This window comes from Lissotriton vulgaris, chromosome 11 (assembly GCF_964263255.1).
Source record: "Lissotriton vulgaris chromosome 11, aLisVul1.2, whole genome shotgun sequence".
Classification (NCBI taxonomy): domain Eukaryota; kingdom Metazoa; phylum Chordata; class Amphibia; order Caudata; family Salamandridae; genus Lissotriton; species Lissotriton vulgaris.
In genome coordinates this window covers 1,067,945,564-1,067,968,745 of record NC_141699.1, presented here as the reverse complement: position 1 = coordinate 1,067,968,745, position 23,182 = coordinate 1,067,945,564, and the positions used below count along the sequence as shown (strand labels likewise).

Genomic DNA, 23,182 nt, shown 5'->3' with positions numbered 1-23,182 from the left:
TCTACAAGGAGGGAGCAGAAACACTGATACAGGAGGGAAAACTCATATCCATCGCGTCCATTAAGTGTGCGCTAGACGCAGCAGACACCGCAGCCAGGGCCATCAACACAAGTGTCATGCTCAGGAGACATGCTTGGTTGCGTATCTCTGGGTTCAAACCTGAGATTCAAACCACATTTTTAAATCCGCCTGTGAACCCTGATTTTCTTATTTAGCCCTGATGTGGACACAATCTTAGAGAAGATTAAAAAAGACAGACAGCCAAGTCTATGTGTGGCTTGCAGTCACAACAATTCAGAGGAGGCTCCTTTCGTCCCTCCAGTAACAGATGAGCTACACGAGGTCAGGCATCCCAGCAGACCCCATACAATAAAGGGAGCACGCAGACCACCAATAATAAAAATAAGAGGTGGATACCGTGGCAACCGCAGCAAGGGCAGAGGACAATACTAAACAGTGACGCCTTGTCACTGCCCCCGGACCATATAACACCGGTCGGGGGACGATTACAACAGTTCCTGCCAGTCTGGGAAAGCATTACCACAGACAGGTGGGTGAGACCACTTATTCAGTACGGCTATTGTCTAGAGCTAACCTCCACTCCACCCCAAAACACCGTCCTATGTCCGCAGAGCACATACACTTATTGCAGCAAGAAGTCCTCCGCATGCTGCAAAAAGGGGCCATAGAACTCGTCCCTATACAGCAATCGGGTACAGGGGTGTACTCGCTGTACTTCTTAATCCCCCAAAAAGACGGGTCTCTCAGGCCAATACTGGACCTAAGGCCACTAAACCATTACATCTTGTCAGAACATTTTCACATGCTCACTTTACAGCAGGATCTACCATTGCTCAGTCAGGGAGATTTCCTCGCAACACTAGACCTAAAGGACGCATATTTCCACATACCGATGCATCCAGCACACAGGAAGTATCTCAGGTTTACCATACAGGATCAGCACTACCAGTTCAAGGTCCTGCCTTTTGGGGTGACAACAGCCCCCAGGGTGTTTGCCAAGTGCCTAGCGACAGTAGCTGCGCACCTACGGAGAAACCATATCCACGTCTACCCCTATCTTGACGACTGGCTTATTCAAGCAAAGTCAGACTAGCAATGTGCCAGCCACATGTCCCGCACAATTCACCTCCTACACAGCCTCGGATTCTCATTAAACTACAGTCATCTCCAACCCGCCCACGTACAACAGTACCTGGGGGTGACAATAGACACTCTGACAGCAAAGGCACAGCCAAACTCAGCAAGAATCAACAGCATTCAATTGCTGGTTCAGAGATTCAGACCCCAACACTCGCACCCAGCACGGATGTTTATGCAGTTTATAGGCATGATGGCCTCCTGATAGTCCCTCACGCGAGACTACACATGCGTCCGCTTCAGGAGTGCTTAGCACGGCAGTGGAACCAGACTCAAGGACAATTAAAAGACCTAGTGTTGGTGACCGGTCGTGCATACCACTCTCTGCATTGGTGGAACCCACAAAACCTTTGCAAGGGACGACTGTTCCAAGAGCCTGTACCACAAATGGTGCTTACGACGGACGCATCTCTCCTGGGATAGGGAGCGCATGTCCTCCATTACACAGTGCAGTGACTATGGACGACACAGCAAAAGAACTGGAACTGATGGCAATCTTCATGGCGAAAAAGGCGTTCAAGGTACACTTGTGCAACAAAGTCGTGTTGATCCGGACAGACAACATGACTGTAATGTACTACAAAGAAAAGCAGGGAGGGACACTCTCTCCACAGTTGTCACATCTAGCGTAAAGCATGTGGAAGTGGGCCATTCAGAGAAACATATTCCTCATGGCGGAACACCTCCTAGGCAGGGACAACTAGATGGCGGATCTGCTCAGCAGACACAGCCACCAGATGCACGAGTGGGAGATTCATCCCTCGGTGCTACAACCGTACTTCCAGCAGTGGTGCCTCATCAAAGGCTGCGGCTAACACCCAGTCTTTTAACGCAGAACCTTGGAGACATTCAGCAGATCCGCAACAGTTGAACCTTGCGATCTGGCTCCTGAAGTCATAGAATTGGATTACCCAAACTTGCCTCCTGACTATGAATATTATCAAGGAGGCCAGAAGACCTACCACCAGAGCGTGCTATGCGGCGAAGTGGAAACGATTTGTCATCTGTTGTAACAATAATGACATAAATCCGCTAGATGCATTGACTCAAAACATCATGTTACCTGTTACATTTACACAGATGCAATCTAGCCTACAGTTCCATACGTATACATTTAGCTGCGGTGGCAGCTTATCTTCAGAACAGGCATCACCTTTTACTCTTCAGAGTACCTGCTATTAAGGCTTTCATGGAGGGACTCAAGCGAGTGATTCCTCCAAGACACCCACCTTCACCTGTCTGGAACCTGAACGTGGTTCTAACCAGACTGATGGGACCACCTTTTGAACCTCTACACTCGTGTGAGATACAATTCCTAACGTGGAAAGTGGCAATTACATCACTTAGTGAGCTGCAAGCCCTAACTATTCAGGAGCCATTCATACAAATACACGCAAATAGGGTAGTGCTACGTACAAACCCAGAATTTATGCCAAAGGTGGTATCCCAGTTTCACATCAAACTATAGAACTGCCAGTGTTCTTCCCAAATCCAGATTCAGTGGCAGAAAGAGCTCTACATACCCTAGACGTTAAGAGCTCTCCTGTACTATATTGACAGGACAAACTTTTCAGGAAAACTAAGCAACTGTTTGTTGCCTTTTCACCACAGCACAAAGGCAACCCCATTTCCAAATCAGGTATAGCCAGATGGATTGTTAAGTGCATACAAATTTGTTATCAGAAAGCTAAACGCACATTAACAGTTCCCCCAAGAATGCATTCAACACACAAGATGGGGGCATCAATGGCTTTCCTAGGAAACATTCCTCTTAAAGACATATGTAGAGCAGCCACATGGACTACCATACATACATTTACCAAGCACTACTGCGTAGATGTACACTCCAAACAGCAAGCAGCTGTAGGACAGGCTGTACTCAAGACTCTTTTTCAAACTGCTGCAGCTGGCATGGGCAACCACCGCTAAGGCGGAAACTGCTATACATTCTATGCAGATATGAATTCAGCACCCCACATGCCTCGAACGGAATATGCTACTTACCAGTATGCATCTGTTCTTGGCATGTAGGGTTGCTGACATTCATATCGCCCTCCCTCCTCCCCGGTGCCTGTCGCAGCTGTAGCACTCAGAATTAATCTCTAGCATGGACATCACTTACTGTATCATACTCCATCCCTGCCACATGGCTAAAAACAATCTGAGGATTGAGAGGATGCCCATGCGCACTGTAGTCCGGGGAGGAGCCACCTATCTCGTGATACTTCGAAGACTCTTCCAGGACAACAATGTGCAATCATCTGGACCCAACACTAGGCTGAGATCTATGCACAGATATGAATGTCAGCAGCCCTACATGCCGAGAACAGATGCATACTGGTAAGCATTCCTTACTCCAAATCAACCATTTGGAGTTGCTAGCTGTGTTTCTATCCCTAAAAGCATGTCAAGTGTCAGGCAAATCTGTCTTAGTCCGCACAGACATGACAGCTATGTACTACATAAAGAAACAAGAGGGAACACTCTCTGCAGCTCTCGGTTAGCACAGCAGATATGGAGATGGACTATACCACTAAAGATCTTCCTCTTAGCCCAACACGTCCCAGGAGTACAAAACACTTTGGCAGATCTACTAAGCCGACAAACACAGCAGATCCACGAGTGGGAACTTCATCCGCAAGTTCTTCATCTGTTCTTTCAAATGTGGGGACAACCTCAGATAGACCTCTTTCCTCCCAGGAAAACTCAAAATGGCTAAACTTTGCCGCCAGATACCCACACCCATTGTCCATAGGCAATGCGATATGGATGAACTGGTCAAAACTATTTGCGTATGCTTTTCCCATCTCCCACTACTTCCGTTAGTGGTATGCAAATTACAACAATATTCCATGACGCTCATTCTAGTCGCTCCAACTTGGGCCAGACAACCGTGGTACACCACGCTGTTGCAAATGTCTGTTGTACCACACCAAAAGCTAAACCCATCTCCACGCCTATTAACGCAGAACCATGGAGAGATCAGACACCCAGGCTCAGCTCAACTTGGCGATCTGGCTCCTGAGGTCATAGTTTGGTTACCTCAACCTTCCTCCAGAATGTATGAACGTTATCAAAGAAGCAAGACGTCCCTCTACTAGAGCATGTTATGCTGCTTAGTGGAAACGCTTTGTCATATACTGCCAAAACAACCAAGTAAATGCCTTAGACGTGTCTATTCAACACATCATAGGTATCACACCTTCAAAAGTGTAATTTAGCCTACACGTCTATCAGACTACACCTTGCTGCCATCGCAGCATACTTACAATATAGACAATATCTATCTCTTTTCATAGTACCAGCTATTAATGCTTTCATGGAAGGACTCAAAAGAATAATTCCTCCCAGAACGCCACCGGCACCAGTGTGGAACCTGAACATTGTTCTCACAAGATTAATGGGACCTCCCTTTGAACCATTACATAAATGTGAATTGCAATTCCTAACCTGGAAAGTAGCTTTCCTAGTAGCAATTAGTTCTCAGAAGGGTTAGTGAACTACAAGCATTAACCAATCAAGAACCTTTTTTGCAAATGCATCATAACAAAGTAGTTCTTCGTACTAATCCTAAATTCCTTCATTAAGTCATTTCACCATTCCAACAGGAAAGCCAGCAGCGGACCCTAAAATGCCGCACCTAAAATCCAGTTTCAAATTAAGTCCTCTAACGTTATGTGCTGCCAACCCCAACGTCAGCAGCTGTTTGACGTTGTTGTGCTCTCCAGATCAAATAGATATTTTGGTCAATGTTTATGGGGGCGCACCAATTAGAAGTCCAAAGACAGTTTCGTTCAGGTATGTAGAAAAGGTCTTTATTTATTTTTATCCATTCTTAAGATACAAATCACCAGATATTTTACAAAAAGATCAGCCAACGCGTTTCACTCCCTTCCAGAGAGTTTCTTCAGGGCACAACGGTCTTTTCCCGGTAACGTGGGGTTAATTTCTTCCTTTTCCCAAATAGTTTTCTATTTTTGTTTTGTTTCTTGCCCACTTGGTTGTTCTTACATTAATCTTTTATCAATGTGATATATTCTTATACTCTTCCCCTTATAGGTTTCAACGCTTCCGGTAATGGGAGCTTTTTATTATGACTAGTCCAGGAAGTTCAGTCTCTTCCTTTCCCTGACCGTGTTGGTGTGGAGTCGTCGCAATTCTGTATCCGTCAGTGTAGCTGTATCACCGTAGCGGCATGGATGGTCCCAAGCCAATCCATAAATTGATAAAAGATTAATGTAAGAACAACCAAGTGGGCAAGAAACAAAAAAACAAAAGAAAACTATTTGGGAAAAGGGAGGAATTAACCCCACGTTACCGGGAAAAGACCGTTGTGCCCTGAAGAAACTCCCTGGAAGGGAGTGAAACGCGTTGGTTGACCTTTTTGTAAAATATCTGGTGATTTGTATCTTAAGAATGGATACAAATAAAGAACTTTTCTACATACCTGAACCAAACTGTCTTTGTGTATGGGGGCGCATCAATTAGAAGTCCATTGAACAAAATATCATTTCACCATTCCATCTGAATCAATCAGTTGAGCTGCCTGTATTTTTGTCGCGGCCTTAAACAGTCGCAGAAAGAGCTCTACACACCTTAGATGTCAAAAGAGCATTAATGTACTATGTCGAAAGGACACAAAAAAGACAAACTTTGTGTCTTTTTCACCGCCACATAAAGACAACCCCATATCAATCAGGGATCGCCAGATGGATTGTTAAATGCATACAAATGTTACTCAAAAGCAAAACGTACGTTCCCACTCAACAAGAAAGATAGGGGTTTCAATGGCATTCTTAGGGAACATTCCCTTAGATGACAGTAGCAGAGCAGCTACATGGCTTACACCGCACACATTCACAAAACAGTGTGTAGATGTGCAAACTAAACAAGCCACTGGGCCAGGGTGTACTAAAAACACTGTTTCAAACAACTGCAACAGATACTGGTGGTCGCCGCTAAGTATGGGTACTGCTATACAATCTATGCATAGTGTGTAATCTGCTGCTCATATGCCTCGAACGGAAAGTGCTACTTACCAGTATGCATCTGTTCTTGGCATGTAGAGCTGCAGAGTTACACACGCCCACCAGCCTTTTCGGCTACCTTTATCTGTTCCAGTATTATCTTAATTAGATACAAATCACATGGACATCACTACCTCTTGTACAGCTCCATCACTTCCCTAATAGCGAAAAACAATCTGAGGATGGAACCGATGCCCATGCATAATATCATCCGAAGGAGGAGTCCCCTATCCCGTGACTCCGAAAGACTTCAACAATACAAACTGCAAACATCCGGGCCCAACACAAGGGGGCCATCTATGCATAGTGTGCATCTCTGCAGCTCTACATGCCAAGAACAGATGCATACTGGTAAGTAGCATTTTCCTTTCTGATACTACATTTAGCTGCCATGTGTCTGATCTACTCATGGTAACACTCTATTTGTGGAGTGCACTTTGCATGTGCATCTTTAACTGAGCCCAATTTCTGCTGTTCCAAGAACTGTGTGGATGTAATGGAAGTTACCAGCTGTTATCTCTAATATTAAAATTTCTTTCTGGCTCTTTGCTTAAATTATATATTACTTTTAACTAACCACAGGTTAGCAGTACAACACCTGAGAGAAAATCTTCAACTCCATCTGCCCCGCCTCCGACCACTGAGCCAGAAGAGACCCCGCGGCCCCGTCCAGAAGACACTGATGAGACCTGGGAGGAAAAAGAAGACAGCCTGCAGCCAGGAGACACAAAATACCAGTACATGTCTGGTAAGGATTCATGTCTTATGCAGTACAAAGCCTCTCCTTTCGACCCCATTTACATCAAGGGACAAATTCTACCTACTCACTAGTTGTTACAACCCTCGTAAATGGGCTAATTCCATTGCATGACAAGGAGAGCACCTTAATTAAAGCCTCAGGTTAAGAATAGAAACTTAATCTACCAATCACTGTTAAATTGCTAACTCCATGGGCATTATTGGCTCAATGTGACCATGCCCACCAGGACGAGATGGAGCTCCTCCAACACCTCCCAAAGCAGCACAAAAAGATCATATGAGTTTGTTTCTGTGTGAAAGCTCATTTCAAACATCTATTTGCTGTGCGTTAGATTCCGCAGATACTGCTGCTAGGGGAATTAACACATCTATTCTGTTGCGGCACCATGCCAGGCTATTCCTATCTGGTTTTAAACGAGAAGTACATCAGACATTATTACATGTCTCCTTTGTCAAGGAACATCTTTTCAGCCTTCACTTTGACATTGGTTCTTGAAACAATGAAAAATATATAAGTACCAAGTCCATGGGTGACTATTTCCAAATCCTCATGGCTCCGTTTGTTGCTCCTCTTATAGGGCTGGCTTCAAAACTTAATCTACCAAAGCATCTTTCTTATATCCCTGGGGCCAGAGTCACCACTCCTCTCCCTGAGGCTACTATAGTGAAAAGGTAGAGGCAAATATGTTTCCCCACGTGGTACTGCACCCACCGCACAACATTGACTTCCTTCTCCTTCATCTGTCGGGGAAAGATTCCAATTTCTTCCCACATGGCAATCCAGAACATCGGGCCAGTAGGTGTAGGACATTAGCCAACATGGTTGTCCGAAGCTCATCACCACACCTCCAAATATTCCACCTCACACTCACAGTACTCCCTGCACTTCCTAATCCCTAAAAAGGAGGGATCTTTGTGGCCAATCTTAAATAAACAGCAGTTAAATCATTGCGTCCGGTCAGAGCATTTGCTTATGGTCCCTCTACAAGACGTGATTTTACTTCTCCAAGGCAAGTTTGTTGGCGTTGGGCTTGATCACAAAATGAATCTGTTGGCAAGATCCTATGTTCCCCCGGAGGGGTTTTGATGACTAGGAACGTGTATGTTTTGCGGCATGAATCTTTCTGGATTCACTATGCAGTGCATTATTCTGCGGTCTAGTGGTTGGGTCCGGAATCTTAGTCGTCTTCCTTTTTTTTTTTTTGTAGCTCAGGTGGGTGTCTACGTCCCACCTTTTGGTGTCCTTCCTGTGACGCCAGAACGCTTCCTGCAGAAGCTCCCACCTTTGGGCACCATCTTCAGATTCTTTTTTTCCGCCGTTGGGTCTTGATTCTCACCGAGAAGTTCCAGAGTTTTGGGAGAAAAGAAGGAAAAGACTGAAATCTACCGAAAGAGTTTGGAGAATACATCCAGAAACAAGACCACTAAGCCGGGACGATTAAAGAGGAGACCATCGAAGACTTCGACTGAGAATGCGCACATAGAGGGACCCTTGAGCGCTGGAATGGACAAGACCCCGCTCCAATTCTGCCGCAATTGCCACCTCAAATATGCGCAGAAGGACCAGGACCCGGTTTGCAACCTCTGCCTGCCGGTCGACCACGAAAGCAAGGATTGCAACGTCTGCTCCATCTTCACCCCGAAGACCCTCCGGGTGAAGTAGAGGAGAGCCAACTACAGCTTGCAAGGCCAAGGTCAACCTCCGTTGCGTCAGTACTTGGGCCTCTCCAGTGATGAAGAGGACAACATCGATGAAGAAGCAGATGACTACACGGTCGTAGAGACTGATAAGAAAACATCAATAGGTAGGAGAGACATCGATCCCTAAAGACCCGACAGACTATCAAACCTGAGTTAGACTCTCGAAAAACAGTCTAATTCCACGAAAGGAGCACTGGTGCCAAAAATTACGATGTCCGCAGCTGCATCCAAGGACAAGCAGCCCAGCATATCCTTCGAAAAGGACTCCCAGACGGCGAAAAAACAAGAAAAAACTAGGTCATCGAAGTACGTCCCTGAAAAGGCGTGGCTGAGGACCTGGATTGGCAGGACCTTGACGCCGAAAGCCCGGAAGAGGCCGTGGAGACTTAACCTTCCAGGCCTTCGCCGCCAGATGACATTGGTATTTACAACATGGTCATCAAGAACGCGGCAACAGCTTATGGAATGAAACTAGAGGAAGAAAAACCAAAAGCCAGCTTCCTCTTAGAGACCCTGCTCCCCACGCAAACCACGAGTCAATTCCTCTCCATGCTACCAAGTGTCCTGGACCAGGGGAGGGAGGCATTCAAAGAACCAGCAAGCTGCAGGTCTGTCACACCTAGGACAGAGAAGAAATGCAAACACTCCTCTAAGGATCCTCCCTGCATCCAGGGATCCGTCACTGCTGACTCCATCATTGCAGCAACAGCCAGAAAAAGGGCCATTGTTCCCACAAACCCAGGCCCACCACCAGACAAAGAGTAAGAGGGTAGACCTCCCTGGAAGGAAAACAAAGGAATGCAGAAGCACACTGGTGCATTGCCAACTCTAATGCCCTACTCAAGACATACTTACCAGCATTGTGACGGACAACTGCTCAAACACCTCCTGAGCAATAGCAGCAGACAGCAACACACCTGGTGGGGGAAGGCAAGAATTTGCCAAACTCATGCCTGAAATCAGCCCTGGATGCGGCACACCCAGCAGGCTCATGATAATCGGGGTCACAGAAAGAAGGCATGCCTGGCCTAGTATCTCCGGCTGCAAGCCGGAAGTACAGAATAACATTCTGAACACCCCCTTCAATGGAGAAACCCTGTTCGGAGCACCAGTGGATGAGAAACTCACCCAACTCGAAAATGAAACTGCAAGGTCCATGGGGGCCTTGCAATTCAGAGGAATGAGAAGAGGCACACCGACACAGAGGCACAAACGGAAGAAGGGGAAACCAGCCGGGAACGTCACATCAGACATTCCAGCAGGGCTACCAGGGCGACAATCAAGCACAGCAGGGCCAGCAAAAACAAACCTGGCAATACCAGCCTCGGGGCCACTCAATTCGCGGGCGGGCAAACAAGAGGGGGCCAGCAGCCCACCTCAGTGACTCCGGACCACCAAGCGTGCCGACCCACATGACACACCTATAGGAGGGGCACAACAAAGTCAACAAAAAAGGGTTACACGGGCTAAAAATCAACGAACATGTAACACCAGTAGGAGGCAGACTAAAACACTTCTTCCAGGAATGGAAGAAAATAAGACAAATGGATACTGAACATCATGCAGTTCGCATACTGCATAGAACTGGAACAGAAATCTCCAAACAAAAAACCAAAATGAAAATCGTGCTCAGCAAAAGAACTAGTGCTACTCCTAGAGGAAGCACAAGAACTCCTCCGCAAAGAGGCCATAGAAACAGTACCATTCGAAGATAGGAACAAAGGAGTGTACTCTATCTACTTCCTCGTACCAAAGGTGGACGAAATGTTAAGACCCATCCTGGTCCTAGGGTTCCTAAACCAAGACATAAGAACACTAAAATTCAAGATGACATCTCTACAAAAAGTCATTCCTCAGTTAAGGTACGGAGACTTTATGTCCACCACAGACCGAAGACGCCTAACTACACATTCCCATGAACAGGCAGCACAAAATTTACTGAGATTTGCCATCGACAAAGCACACTACCAGTTCACCGCCCTGGCCTTCGGACTAAAATCAGCACCACGGGTCTTCAAGTGCCTCGCAGTCCTGGCAGCGTACCTAAGGGAAGGGATCCATGTATACCCCAACCTCGACAACTGGCTAATAAAGCAAGTACCTACAAACAATGCAAAGAACATGCACAGCGGGTCACAAAAATGCTAACAGAACTGGAATTCTCAATACACTGGGGGAAATCCTCAATGGAACCAGAACAAGTGAAGATCTTTTTAGGCGCACAGATCAACACCATACAGAGCAAAGTGTTCCCCAGCGACAAGAGAACACTCTCCCTGCTGAAGGAGACACGTCTGTACCAGAAGGGGCGAGCTCTGACCGTGAGGACAGCGAGCAAGATCATGGGGATGATGGCGTCCTGAATACACCTAGTCCCCAATATACGGCTACACATGAGACCATTCCAGGAATGGCTGCAACAATGGTCACAAGCTACAGGGAGTTGGGAAGATCTAGTGCAGGCCAGGGGGTCTTCAACCTTTTGTGTAGTCTGAGCTACTTCAGGCCAGTGAAAATCGTCGTGAGCTACTGAACCCGAAGCAATTCGCGCATTTTTACGAGACCCCTCACGCTCAGTATCATTGACTTTAAGCCTACTTTCATCAGAGCCCATACTGTGGTTTGAACAAAATACCCAAGACAAACCTGACTTAAGAGTTCCCTAGAACACCAAAAGGAATGACTTTGGATTTGTGACGCTTAAAGACATTTCAATTAATAGGTCCAAAATATCCCATGCCCCCATACGTCTACTCCCCCCCCCCCCCCCCCCCCCCCCCCCTACCCCCGCCCCCTCCCGCATCATGAGCTTGGCTTGACTGCTGGACACATATAACTGCAGAGTTGTAAGAGGCAGTGGTACCCTAGGGCTTGTGGAAAGTGAGCAAGCAGACAGCAGCACGAAAATCCTACTGCTAATCCTGGTGCATCTTTTTACCAGCCTGCCAAGTAACGGTAACCTATACACATGTGCCTTTCAATGGTTGATTGCTTTTTTTGTATTGCCTGTGTTTTCATTGTTGTGACTGCAGTCTGTCTTACCCAGCTGCCTGTACGTGGTCCGTGCCCCGTTTTCCCTTCTGTTCCCCTCGCTGCCCCCATATTTCTGTATTTTGCCTCTGTGCCATTCGTTTTTTGTGCCCATCTGCCCTCTGTGCCACTTGTTTTCCCCTTTTTTTGTGCCTTTCTTTCTTCTATTCAACTCGTTTTTTGCATCGTTTTTTGTGCCCTTCTGCCCTGTTACTCGTTTTTGTGACCTTCTGCCCTGTTCCACTTGTTTTTGCTTCTTTTTTTGTGCCCTTCTGCCCTCTGTTCCACTCACTTTTGCTTCTTTTTTTGTGCCCTTCTGCCCTCTATTCCACTCGTTTTTGTGCCTTTCTGCCCTCTGTTCCACTCGTTTTTGCTTCGTTTTTTGTGCCCTTCCGCCCGCTGTTCCACTCGTTTTCCCCTTGTTTTTGTGCCTTTCTGCCCGCTGTTCCTCATTTTTGCTTTGTTTTTCTGTGGCCTTCTGCCCTCTGTTCCACTCGCTTTTGGTGCACTTAAAAAAAAAAAAAAAAACTGAATCCAACGTCACTAAACTATCTCTGCTTACCTGCAGTGGAAGGCAAGTCTCCTACTGCTGTGTGCTGGCACCCGTCGCACAATGGCAGACCGTGCGATGCCAGTGTGTTTTCAGTAGACTATGATGTCACAAGAGTCACTCACGAGAGGAGTCTGCAGGTCCAGGAGAGGAGCGTCATCTTCTTCGCCGGCCCCCATCCCAGCTTAGCTCCAATCTGAGCGGCTGGTTTGGGTGAGGGCGGGCAAAAGGAGCCGGAAAGGCTGAAGGGCTACACAAGCTACTCCCGGGGTCTCCGCGAGCTACCAGTAGCTCGACATCGACCGGTTGGAGACTCCGGATCTAGTGGTTGTAACGCACGCTCTGGAAGAGTAACATAACAAAGGGGAAGCCTTTAACACCACGAAACCCAACAGTGACCATCACCACAGACTCATACCATAAACCAGCTCAAGGTGTGGGTCCTGTGGACTCCCAACAGATGCGATCGAGCACATCAACTACCTGGAACTAAAGACTGTGTTCCTCGCTCTAAAAGCCTTCCAGAAAAAATTGTACGGGCGAAGAGTGTTGATACAAACCGACAACACCACAATGATGTTCTACATCAACCATCAGGGAGGAACACAATCAGTCGCACTATCCAACCTAGCGCAGGACATATGGAGATGGGCCATCCCACTCAAGAGACCGCCTAGCTATACATCTACCAGGGAAGGACAACGTGGAGGCAGACTTGCTCAGCAGACAGATATCTGCATCCCACAAGTGGGAGCTCAATGCACAAGTAACACAAAGGCTATTCAGGAAGTGGGGGACACCAACAATAGACCTATTTACAACACACCTGAATGCTGTATTGCTGATGTACTTTGACGGAGTGTACCCTGGGCCTATGTTCTTTCCCTAAAACTGCATTGAAGCCTAAACCCAATTGGCATCTCTGGCCACAGGTCAGCCCCTGGTAAATGGTACCCTAGATACTCAAGGCACTGTGACCAGGGAAGGCCCCTAAGGGCTGCAGCACTTACTGTGCCACCCTTAGAGGCCCTGTACTCTGACACACACACTACCTTTGCAGGCTGAGTGACTTGCTGCTGAACAAAGGGAAGAGTCGACATGGCACACATCCCTGTGTGCCATGCCCACAAAACACTGCCCTGGCATACCTCAGTCACCCCTTTTGCTGGGTGCACTATACCAGTGGTGAGGGTACAGGTGCATGAGCCCTGTAACCCTACAGTGCTCAAACCAATTCTTAGACTTAGTAAGTGCAGTGCTGCTATTCAGAGTATATGGTGCTGGGAGTTTCATTACAAACTCCACAGCACCATAACTGCTTTACTGAAAACTGGGGGGTTTGATATCAACATTCTCAGCACATTAAGCCCACACTGATGCCAGTGTGGGATTTAATGAATAATGCACACAGAGGGCATCTTAAGAGATGCCGCCTGAAAAACGACCCAAGTCTAGAGTCTTGGCTGAGTGGCTACTCACCAGCTGCTACTCCGACATGTTTCTGGACCCCTGGGTCGAGAGCCTACTGCTCTCTAGGTCCTGGAACAATGCACATCCTGGAATGTGGTGCCAAGCCTCCTTCCCCAGTATGGGCAGGGTCCACCAAGGGAAAGCTTCAAAGGTTTGATGCCTTTGTGAGCTTCCCCAGCCATTTGCTGCTCCCAGCAACTGGCTCCCACAGGTTTTGACCCCCCACTTTGGGTGGAAGAATCAGCAAGAAAACCAAGTTGGGAAGAGAAGTGTGCCCACCATTGCCGAACCCACCCCTCAGGTGGGGGAGGGGAGGTGAAGCCCAACTCTGTCCCCACCATCTTGCAGAAGGGGGGGGGGGGCAACCAGGCAGCTACAGTTAGGCAGTTGCCTCATCCCACTGGAGGGTGACCTATTATGGCGTTTATCCACCCCAAGTAAGGGACCCATTGGTCTCGACCTGTACCTACCTGAAACACCCCTAAATCTAGTATTGAGTGGCAACCCCTAACCTTGCTTAGACAAGGACTGAAGCTGTGCTGAACTAAGAGGCAAGGATGCCCACTGAGTTGTCCCCAGCTCTACTGGCCTTTCCCCACCCCGAACCTGCTTCAGCTAAATCCTGGTGTGTTCTGCAGACACTCAAGAATCCGGAGGACCTACCCTGCCTTCTGGAACCAAGACTTAGTCTCCTGTGAACACCGGATTTGCTCACCAACATTCTGGCTCCAGCCAAATTCGCGAGTTTGCACCAGACGCCCACGGCCGGAGTTAAAGTGGCTCAACACCACAAGGTCTCCCCGGCAATCCTGACCTTCGATTTGGTGATCCCTGACCTGCCTCAAGTCTCCAACACACCTGCAACACCTTTCTGGAGCATCCCTGCGACTGACGTCCCACTGCCTTGGATGGCCTAATTGAGTGTCGCAGCATCCCAACTTACCACTCCAACCGGTGGTTGCCTCCCGAAGATCTTCGTCCCCGAGCCTGCAGTGTTTTTTGCAACCGGAGAATCTCCATTGAATCAACAGGTCACCCGACTCCAAACCAGCACCCAAACCCGGCTGCCCCTTATGATCCTCTCGGCTTGTGCCACTCTGCTTATTGTTCCCTGATTCAAGAAGGCATGAGTCCCGCTGTTTTGGTGCAGGCCACGCAGTTATGGAACTTGCACACTCCTTTGCTTCACTCCACTAAATCAATTACCCTTTAGGAAGATATAAAAAGCTTTCTCTATGCTCTGTAGGTCACCCCATTTGGCTGGTTCTCCTTCTCCTTCTGGGTTCTCATTTGCCTACAGGCAGCAGATGGTCATTAGCCCCAGGACATCTTTTGGTAACAGTAGCACACTACAAATGTAAATAATAATTATAGCCAGAAGCAGGGGAGTCACTAGACCAGTTTCCATTCCGGTCATCCAAGTGGTCCTCTAGGCCTATCGATGCCATGCGGCCTACACCATATGGAAAGGACTCCATTCCGAAAATGGCCGAAATGTCAAGCAAAGTTTCCACATAGCGTCCGCCGCCTTCCGGTGCCTCGTCACCGAACAAGAGTCCGTCGACATCGAAGCCAAAACACCCTTCGGCTCCGACACCAAAAGAAGTGCTGACACCGAAACCAGACCCACCGGTACCGAAGCCGCACATGGTGCCGCAAACAACAAAGCCTGATTCCAAGGCCTCCAAGCCCGCGAACACGCCTTCCAAGCCAAAATCGACACTTTCGGCACCGAAACCTAAGCCACAGGACTCTCCAATACCTCCTAAGGCTAAAGACACTCAAAAACCTACACCGGCACTGAAAAAAACCGCGGCGAAGAAAGTTGCGCCTCGAGGACCTTTTTCGACCAGATCCTCAACAGAAAAATCTTAATCGACCCGAAAACTGGTCATGTTGGTACCACATCACTCAAGAAGAGACCTGCAGCTACACCACCTACACCTGTGGTTCCTGCCAAGGAGGACTGTGCAACCTCTCCTCTGCACTTTTCCTTTCCTGTCTCTCCTCTTTCTCCCGCTTCTCCTTATGTTTCACCTCAAAACTCTCCTATACAATTTCCATTATCACATTCACCACAGCATAATGAATACAATTTCGGTGGAGGGGACGGGGAAGGAGACAATACATACTCTGAAGGTGAGGGCACATTGACTTTTCCATACACAAAACCTGTGCCTAGGTGGGAGTTTCCATACCCTACAGAGGACCCTGATGTCCCTGAGGCACCCTCATATACATCTAAACCTTCTCCTACTGAGGATACTATTGGGTTTCGCCAGCTAATCAACAGAGCTGCTACATATCCTGGTGTCCCCATGCATTCTGAGGCCATTGAGGAAGATTTTCTCTTAGATACTTTTGAGCAGTCTCAGATCTGCTCATTCTTCCCATGATCAAAGGGGTGGTTAAGCATGCTACTGAGGTCTTTAAAGATCCTGTGTGTACCAGAATTTTAAACCCCAGAATTGAAAAGAAATATAGACCTGCACCCTCAGACCCAGTCTATATTAAAGGACACCTACCACTAGACTCATAAGTGGTGTCCAACGCACGTAAAAGGGCCAATTCTCAGACTTCTGGTGAAGCACCCCCGCCTGACAAGGAATCCAAGATTATTGATGCATCAGGCTAAAGAATAGCTGCGCAGGCTTCCAATATATGGCGCATAGCTAATACGCAAGCCCTACTTTCCCGTTATGATGGGGCTCACTACGACCAATTGGAGAAATTGCTTGAACACCTCCCAGATCAGTATAAAGATCAAGCCACTGACTTCCTACAGGAAGGATAATTAATATCTAACGCTTCAATCAAATGCGCACTAGATGCCGCAGACACAGCATCTAGACCTATTGGTTCGAGGCATGTGGGCTGCTGAATTCATATCTGTGCATAGATCGCCGCCTAGTGTTGGGTCCGGATGATTGCACATTGTTGTCCTGGAAGAGTCTTCGAAGTATCACGAGATAGGTGGCTCCTCGCCTGGACTACAGTGCGCATGGGCATCGCCTCCATCCCCAGATTGTTCCAGTGTCTTCATTAGGGGACATGCGTGGTTACGCATTTCGGGGTTCAAACAGGCTGTCCAAACCACCATTTTGAATCAAAACCAGTTATTTGGTCCGGAGGTAGACACTACCCTCAAAGATGAAAAAAGACCCAGACACTGCCAAGTCTATGGGGGTCTTACAATCTACCCCAGCTCAGGGCTCCTTTCATCGCTCCTTTTACAGAGGTGGCTCCAAACAAACTGGAACAGACACTAACACGTCTTTCAAGACACAAACCTCCTCTAACAAGAGTTACTACAGAGGAGGATACAGAGGCAATAATACCAAGGGCTGAGGCAGAGGTAATAACACTTGAGCCTCTTCTGCGCCTAAGCACAGTCCTTCCATTTGGAGTGACAACGGCACCAAGAGTATTCACGAAGTGCCTAGCAGTCGTAGCAGCACATCTGAGAAAACAGATCCATGTCTTCCCTTATCTGGACGATTGGCTCATAAAAGCCAAATCGGCCAGCCAGTGCTTTGCACACACACACCAAACAATCCAGATGCTGCACAACCTAGGGTTTACAATAAACTACACCAAGTCGCACCTAGAGCCTTCGCACGCACACCAGTATCTAGGGGCTACAGTAGACACGTCAACAGCTCTAGCTCACCCCAGTCCAGCCAGGATACAGAGCATTCAAAACCTAGTTGCTGTTTTTCAACACCAACAATCTCTCCCAGCCAGAGTGTTTATGAAACTCATAGGCACAATGGCATCTTGCATCTTCATAGTTCCACACGCAAGATTGCAAATGTGTCTGCTACAAGAGTGTCTAGCACGACAGTGGAACCAAGCTCACAGTCAATTAACAGACCTAGTGTTGGTGGACAGCCGCACACATCGCTCTCTGCAGTGGTGGAACACCAAAAACCTGACAAAGGGGCCGCCGTTCCTAGAGCCGGTGCCACAAGTAGTGCTCACAACAGACGCATTCCTCACAGGATGGGGAGTCCATCTCCTTCGTCATGCCACTCGGGGTCAATGGACCGCTCAACAGCGGCTACTCCAAATCAACCATCGCGAGCTGCTAGCAATATTCCTAGCACTCAAGTCCTTCCAACTTCACGTGCAAGGCAAGGCTGTCCTCATCTGGACGGACAATGACAGCCATGTACTACATTCAAAAACAGGTGGGGACACACTCTGCAACTGTCCCAGCTTGCACAAAAATTTTGGAGATGGGCCATTCCTCAAAGCATACATCTGTTAGCAGAACACCTTCTAGGAGTTCACAATCAGATAGCAGATCTGTTGAGTCGACAGGCACATAGACCTGTTCGCCACCCACAAATACAAAATGCCCAGCCTTCGTTGCCAGGTTTCCGCACCCACTGTCCGAAGGCAATGCAATATGGATGAACTGGTCAGGCAGATTTGCGTACGCTTTTCCGCCTCTCCCACTAATTCCATTAGTGGTGCGCAAACTCAGACAACAGTCTCTCAAACTGATCCTTGTAGCTTCCACGTGGGCACGCCAACCGTCGTTCACCACGCTGCTGGAACTCTCTAGTTCCACACCAAAAGCTGCGGCTCACTCCATCGCTAACACAGAACCATGGCGAAATCAGGCACCCAGACCCGCACCAACTGAATCTAGCGATCTGGCTCCTGAAGTCCTAGAGTTTGGTTACTTAAACCTACCACCAGACTGTATGGCCATTATTAAAGAAGCCAGGAAACCCACTACCAGAGCGTGGTATGCTGCTAAATGGAAGAGATTCGCAATTTATTGCACAAATAATCAAATTGAACCCTGAAAGCTTCCATCCAGAATATCTTTTGTTACCTTCTACATCTACAAAGATCTAATTTGGCGTATTCTTCCATACGCCTACACCTTGCAGCAATTGCAGCTTATTTACAGAACAGGCAACATCTCTCTTCAGAGTTCCAGTGATTAAAGCGTTCATGGAAGGCTTAAAAAGGGTGATCCCACCCAGGTTGCCTCCTTCTCCTGTGTGGAACCTAAATCTTGTCCATACCAAACTTATGGGACCTCCTTTCGAGCCCCTACATAGATGCGAGCTGCAATTCCTAACATGGACAACTGCTTTCGCTGTTGCTATCACCTCTCTCAAAGTAAGTGAAATACAAGCGTTCGAGGCATGTGGGCTGCTGTATTCATATCTGTGCATAGATCGCCGCCAAGTGTTGGGTCCGGATGATTGCACATTGTTGTCCTGGAAGAGTCTTCGAAGTATCACGAGATAGGTGGCTCCTCCCCTGTACTACAGTGCGCATGGACATCCTCTCCATGCTCAGATTTTTTGTCCGCCATTGGGTTCGGATGTACTTTCCAGCACTCCAAGTTCGGAATCAAGATAAACTTCTCTAAAGGCCAAAAGGCCTTCGGTTTCGTCGGTATTGTTCGCGATCGGTACCGATAACCTTCTTTACCATTAGTTTGCACTCCGGTCGTCGAATCGGGTCGTTAGGCCTTCTCGACGCCACGTGGACCGACGGTCGATGGAACGAAGCCCATTCAAGTACTGCCCGCAGTGCAACTCCAAGTTCCCGCACACCGATAGACATCCAGTGTGCAACAAATGCTTGTCTCCAGATCATAATGAAGACAATTGCCTAGCTTGTGCCCAGTTCCGGTCCAAAATGGCGATCCGGAATAGAGGAGCGGCAAGGCAGGAAATGCAGAGGTCGGCACCAGAGCCCGAGAATATCTTCGACGACTAGGAAGAACTGGCAACGACTAGAAAGACCTCAACTCGCCCGGCAACCGAGGCCTCCCCTTCCTCTCGACTTAGAGCGACGGATAGTGCGGGGCCTCAATTTCCTGAGCGGTTGCCGGGCGAGGTGAGGTCTTCACCCACACAAAGCTGGGAAGAAGATTCCTTTCCTGTCTTCATTGGATACTGAGGTTCTAATTTTCTGGGAGATATTTATCTTCCTAAAGTACATTGCACGCTGTTGTGTGTAACTAATGTTTTTGCACTTTTGTATACCTTTCACACTGTGTTGCAGTAGCTGACCATCTTAAAAGGTCCTGATGAAAGCTGGAGAAATACTCCACCTAGCTGTAACTAGTCGACCATACTGCACAGCGCCATAATGTAGTCTCACATTCTCACTACCAGGTGCGGCTTTTAATCTTGACACCTATACTTATCTCGATTATATAAAAATAAAAAAAAATAAAAAAAATTTGTCTAGGTAGTCATTTTTAATTAAGCACTTTTCCTTTAAGCACTGCACTTTCTCTGTATTGTAGGTTGTGCACAATTGTGGCTAAACGCACTGTTTTCCAATTCCGCACCGTTTCTTGATGGCACGGGCGGCACACAGAGCGATTGCCCTTTCCCACATGATGATATGCCGCCACGAGGGTGGTCTGATGGGACTTTTTTAGCCTATTGTGACGCAACACACTTCTCCACACACGTATCCGCGTGATCCTCTTTCACCAGTCAGGACAACACACCATTTTGGACCTAGTCTTCTCTTTCTGTGTTTATCTTTTTTTCCACCGCCTTCATAAATTTTACGAAGCTACAGCTCAAGAGAGTCATGGAGAAAAGCAAGCCAGAACTGCCTTCCTTCGTGTGAGGATTCCTTGCCGATTGAAGTGTTTCAACAAGTATTTCCGTTCATCGTGTAAATTCTCGCAAGAGCATATCAAGTGCAGCATGTCCTCTTGCCCCAAGCCCCATAGCCGACAAAGAGGATCAGCTTTTATTTTGATCCCGCGCGGGAGATTTTGAATACAGGATAGCAAGCCCAGCCTATGCTTTAAGAAGCGCATTTTGACGGATTTGGTGTATCCCTCGCCATGGTAGCTCTGTGGTCCCTTAGTAGTGTACGAGTTTAGGGTCATCCAACCATGCGTTTTTTTGGAGAGGGCTGCCTTATCTTGGACCCATGATAGCTGTTTGATCGATTTCTTGATCAATTTTTTTATGACAATGAGGGGGCTCTACCCATTACAGACCCTACTGTATACCCAGCTAAGCCATCACCCACAGAAGACGCAGTGGCTTTTAACTCCTTAATAGACAGAGCTGCAAGCTACCATAATGTAGACATGCATTCTGTTGCTATAGAAGAGGACTTTCTATTTGATACGCTGGCAACATCAGAAAGGTGTTTGAGGCATGTGGGCTGCTGAATTCATATCTGTGCATAGATCGCCACCTAGTGTTGGGTCCGGATGATTGCACATTGTTGTCCTGTAAGAGTCTTAAAAGTATCACGAGATAGGTGGCTCCTCCCCTGGACTACAGTGCGCATGGGCATAGACTCCATCCCCAGATTGTTTTTTTCCGCCATTGGGTTCGGATGTCTTTGGTTCCCTCTTGTCGGAATCAATAAAGTAATAGTAAACTTTCCTCGAGACCAAAACGTCTTTAGTCTTGCGTCGGTATTGTCTTGCGTTCGGCTTAACAACTTTCCTCGGCTCCGAGCCGAGCTCTGTACTTCCGCGTGCTTTCGGCGCGGAAGGCCTTGTCAACGCTCCAGACTCATCGACCATCCATCATGGACCGTAGTCCATTCAAGAGATGTCCGGTGTGTTACTCGAAGTACCCACACATCGACATCCACCCGGTGTGCAACAAGTGCCTGTCGCCGGACCACGATGAGGCCAAGTGTATGGCCTGTTCGAGATTCCGGTCCAAGAAGACACTCAAGCTCCGTCGAGCTGCGCGCCTGGAGGCTCAGCAATCTGCTACAGCCCCTACGGACGTTTTCGATGCTGGGGAGGTAGAGGATGAGGATATCCTGGACGTCTCAGAATCTAACCCCGCGTCGGATGTCGAGGAAGACTACGACGCTGACGCTGAGGCTGAGGCTTTCGAGAACGAAGAAGTCGTCGAGGAGGTAGGAGACGACGACGGGGCCCTAGGGGCCATGGAGGATAGCTCGGATGAGGAGCTTCCTCAGACTGACTCTGGGGCCGTGCCAATCGATAAGGCCCAGGTCGAGGGATCGCCTTCGGGCCTTACCCAAGACCTTGATGTGAGTTCCTCGGCCCCGCCTGCAGGCCCGGCCACGAACATTGGTACCGAGTCACTCCCGGTGAAGAAACCGAAAGTGAAACCTACGGCCTCGACGCCAGATGCTGCGCAAGGGCAGATATCAAAACCAAAAGTGCGCATCGCATTGGTCGGCTCAGACTTCGGAGGCCTCGGCGCCGAAGAAACTTAAGATGCCCGTCGAGTCGAAGGGCCAAGTCAAAATGGCCGAGCCGAAGGCTACCACGTCAAAGGCTAAAGCGGCGGCGCCGAAAACTATCGACGCCGGCAAGGGTCGGGTCGACTACAAGAAGGCTGTCGACGACTCCAAGAAGTCTCATGCAGACCCGAAGAAGCGGACCGATGACCCGAAGGCCCTCTCTGCCCCGCCTCCACACGACAAGTTCAAGGGGCCTGCGCCAAGTGTGTCGACTCCGAAGGTGGCCTTAAAGGACTCTACTTCGAAGCCAACCTCGAAGGATTCCGTCGAACCGGCACGTCCATCGGCTGCGTTCACGAAGGTGGTCACGGAGTCCCTGCAGCGCATAAGGGATGGCACCGCAGCTCCCGAGCCGAAGGACCCCCCGCCTGCAAAGCCTCTTGAGAAACCGGCAAAGGCGTCCACGCCGATCCATTTTACCTTGCCGCCTAAGACGGCGCCGAAGGCTTTCGCTGCTAAACCAGGGGCCGGCGTGCCCGAGAAGGTATCTTCGACGCCAAAGGCATCATTGGTGGTCCTTGGCCCGCGGTCTCGACAACTTGCAGAAGGAACGTCAGGAACATTTCATCGACGCCGAAACGGGCAGGCTTTCCCTTCTTAAAAGAAAAATACCCTCAGAACCTCAATTGGAGTCTTACAAAATCCCCCTAAAGAGGAAAATGGACTCTGCTGGTGCCCCAGCTTTGGTGGAACCCATTTCACCACAAGTTCACGAGGTCTCGCCCACTCACTCCGATGGGGACGATGGTGAGGGCGAAGACGAGGATGAATATAAGCTATCCAGTCTACACAGACCCAGAGGATGTGACAGAGCCCTGGTCTGCTGGTGGTGAGCCTTGGGATCCACATTCTGGACAAGACCCTCAGCTCTTCTCTGCTAAGACTTCACCTTCACTGCTTTCAATGCCCTCATTGAGCGGGTAGCAGCCAATCACAATGTCCTGCTGCATGCTGACCCTGTGGACGTAGATTTCCTCTTTGACACCTTTTCTGTGTCCGAAAAGACTGTAAAAACTCTGCCAATGCTAAAAGGCATTTTGAAGCACGCTGCTGAGGTCTTCAAAGAACCCACCAGGGCAAGAGTCATCAACCCGACAATTGACAAAGTACAAAGCGGCGCCCACTCATCCAGCTTACATTAAAGGACAGTTGCCTCTGGACTCCCTGGTCGTCTCGAATGCCCGGAAGAGGGCCAACTCTCAGACACGGGTGATGCTCCTCCCCCAGACAAAGAGTCCAAGGTCTT

General features: G+C 48.4%; 1 protein-coding gene across 3 annotated transcripts in view; it reads left to right on the top strand.

Moving 5' to 3' along the window:
- EIF4G1 (eukaryotic translation initiation factor 4 gamma 1) overlaps positions 1-23,182 on the top strand; it is a 1,004,595-nt gene that overhangs the window by 472,045 nt on the left and 509,368 nt on the right. For all 3 annotated transcript variants that reach the window (XM_086944451.1, XM_086944450.1, XM_086944449.1), the window contains one exon: positions 6,768-6,933. In XM_086944451.1, coding sequence (XP_086800577.1) covers positions 6,768-6,933 — 166 coding nt within the window. The remainder of the gene's footprint in view (positions 1-6,767; positions 6,934-23,182) is intronic.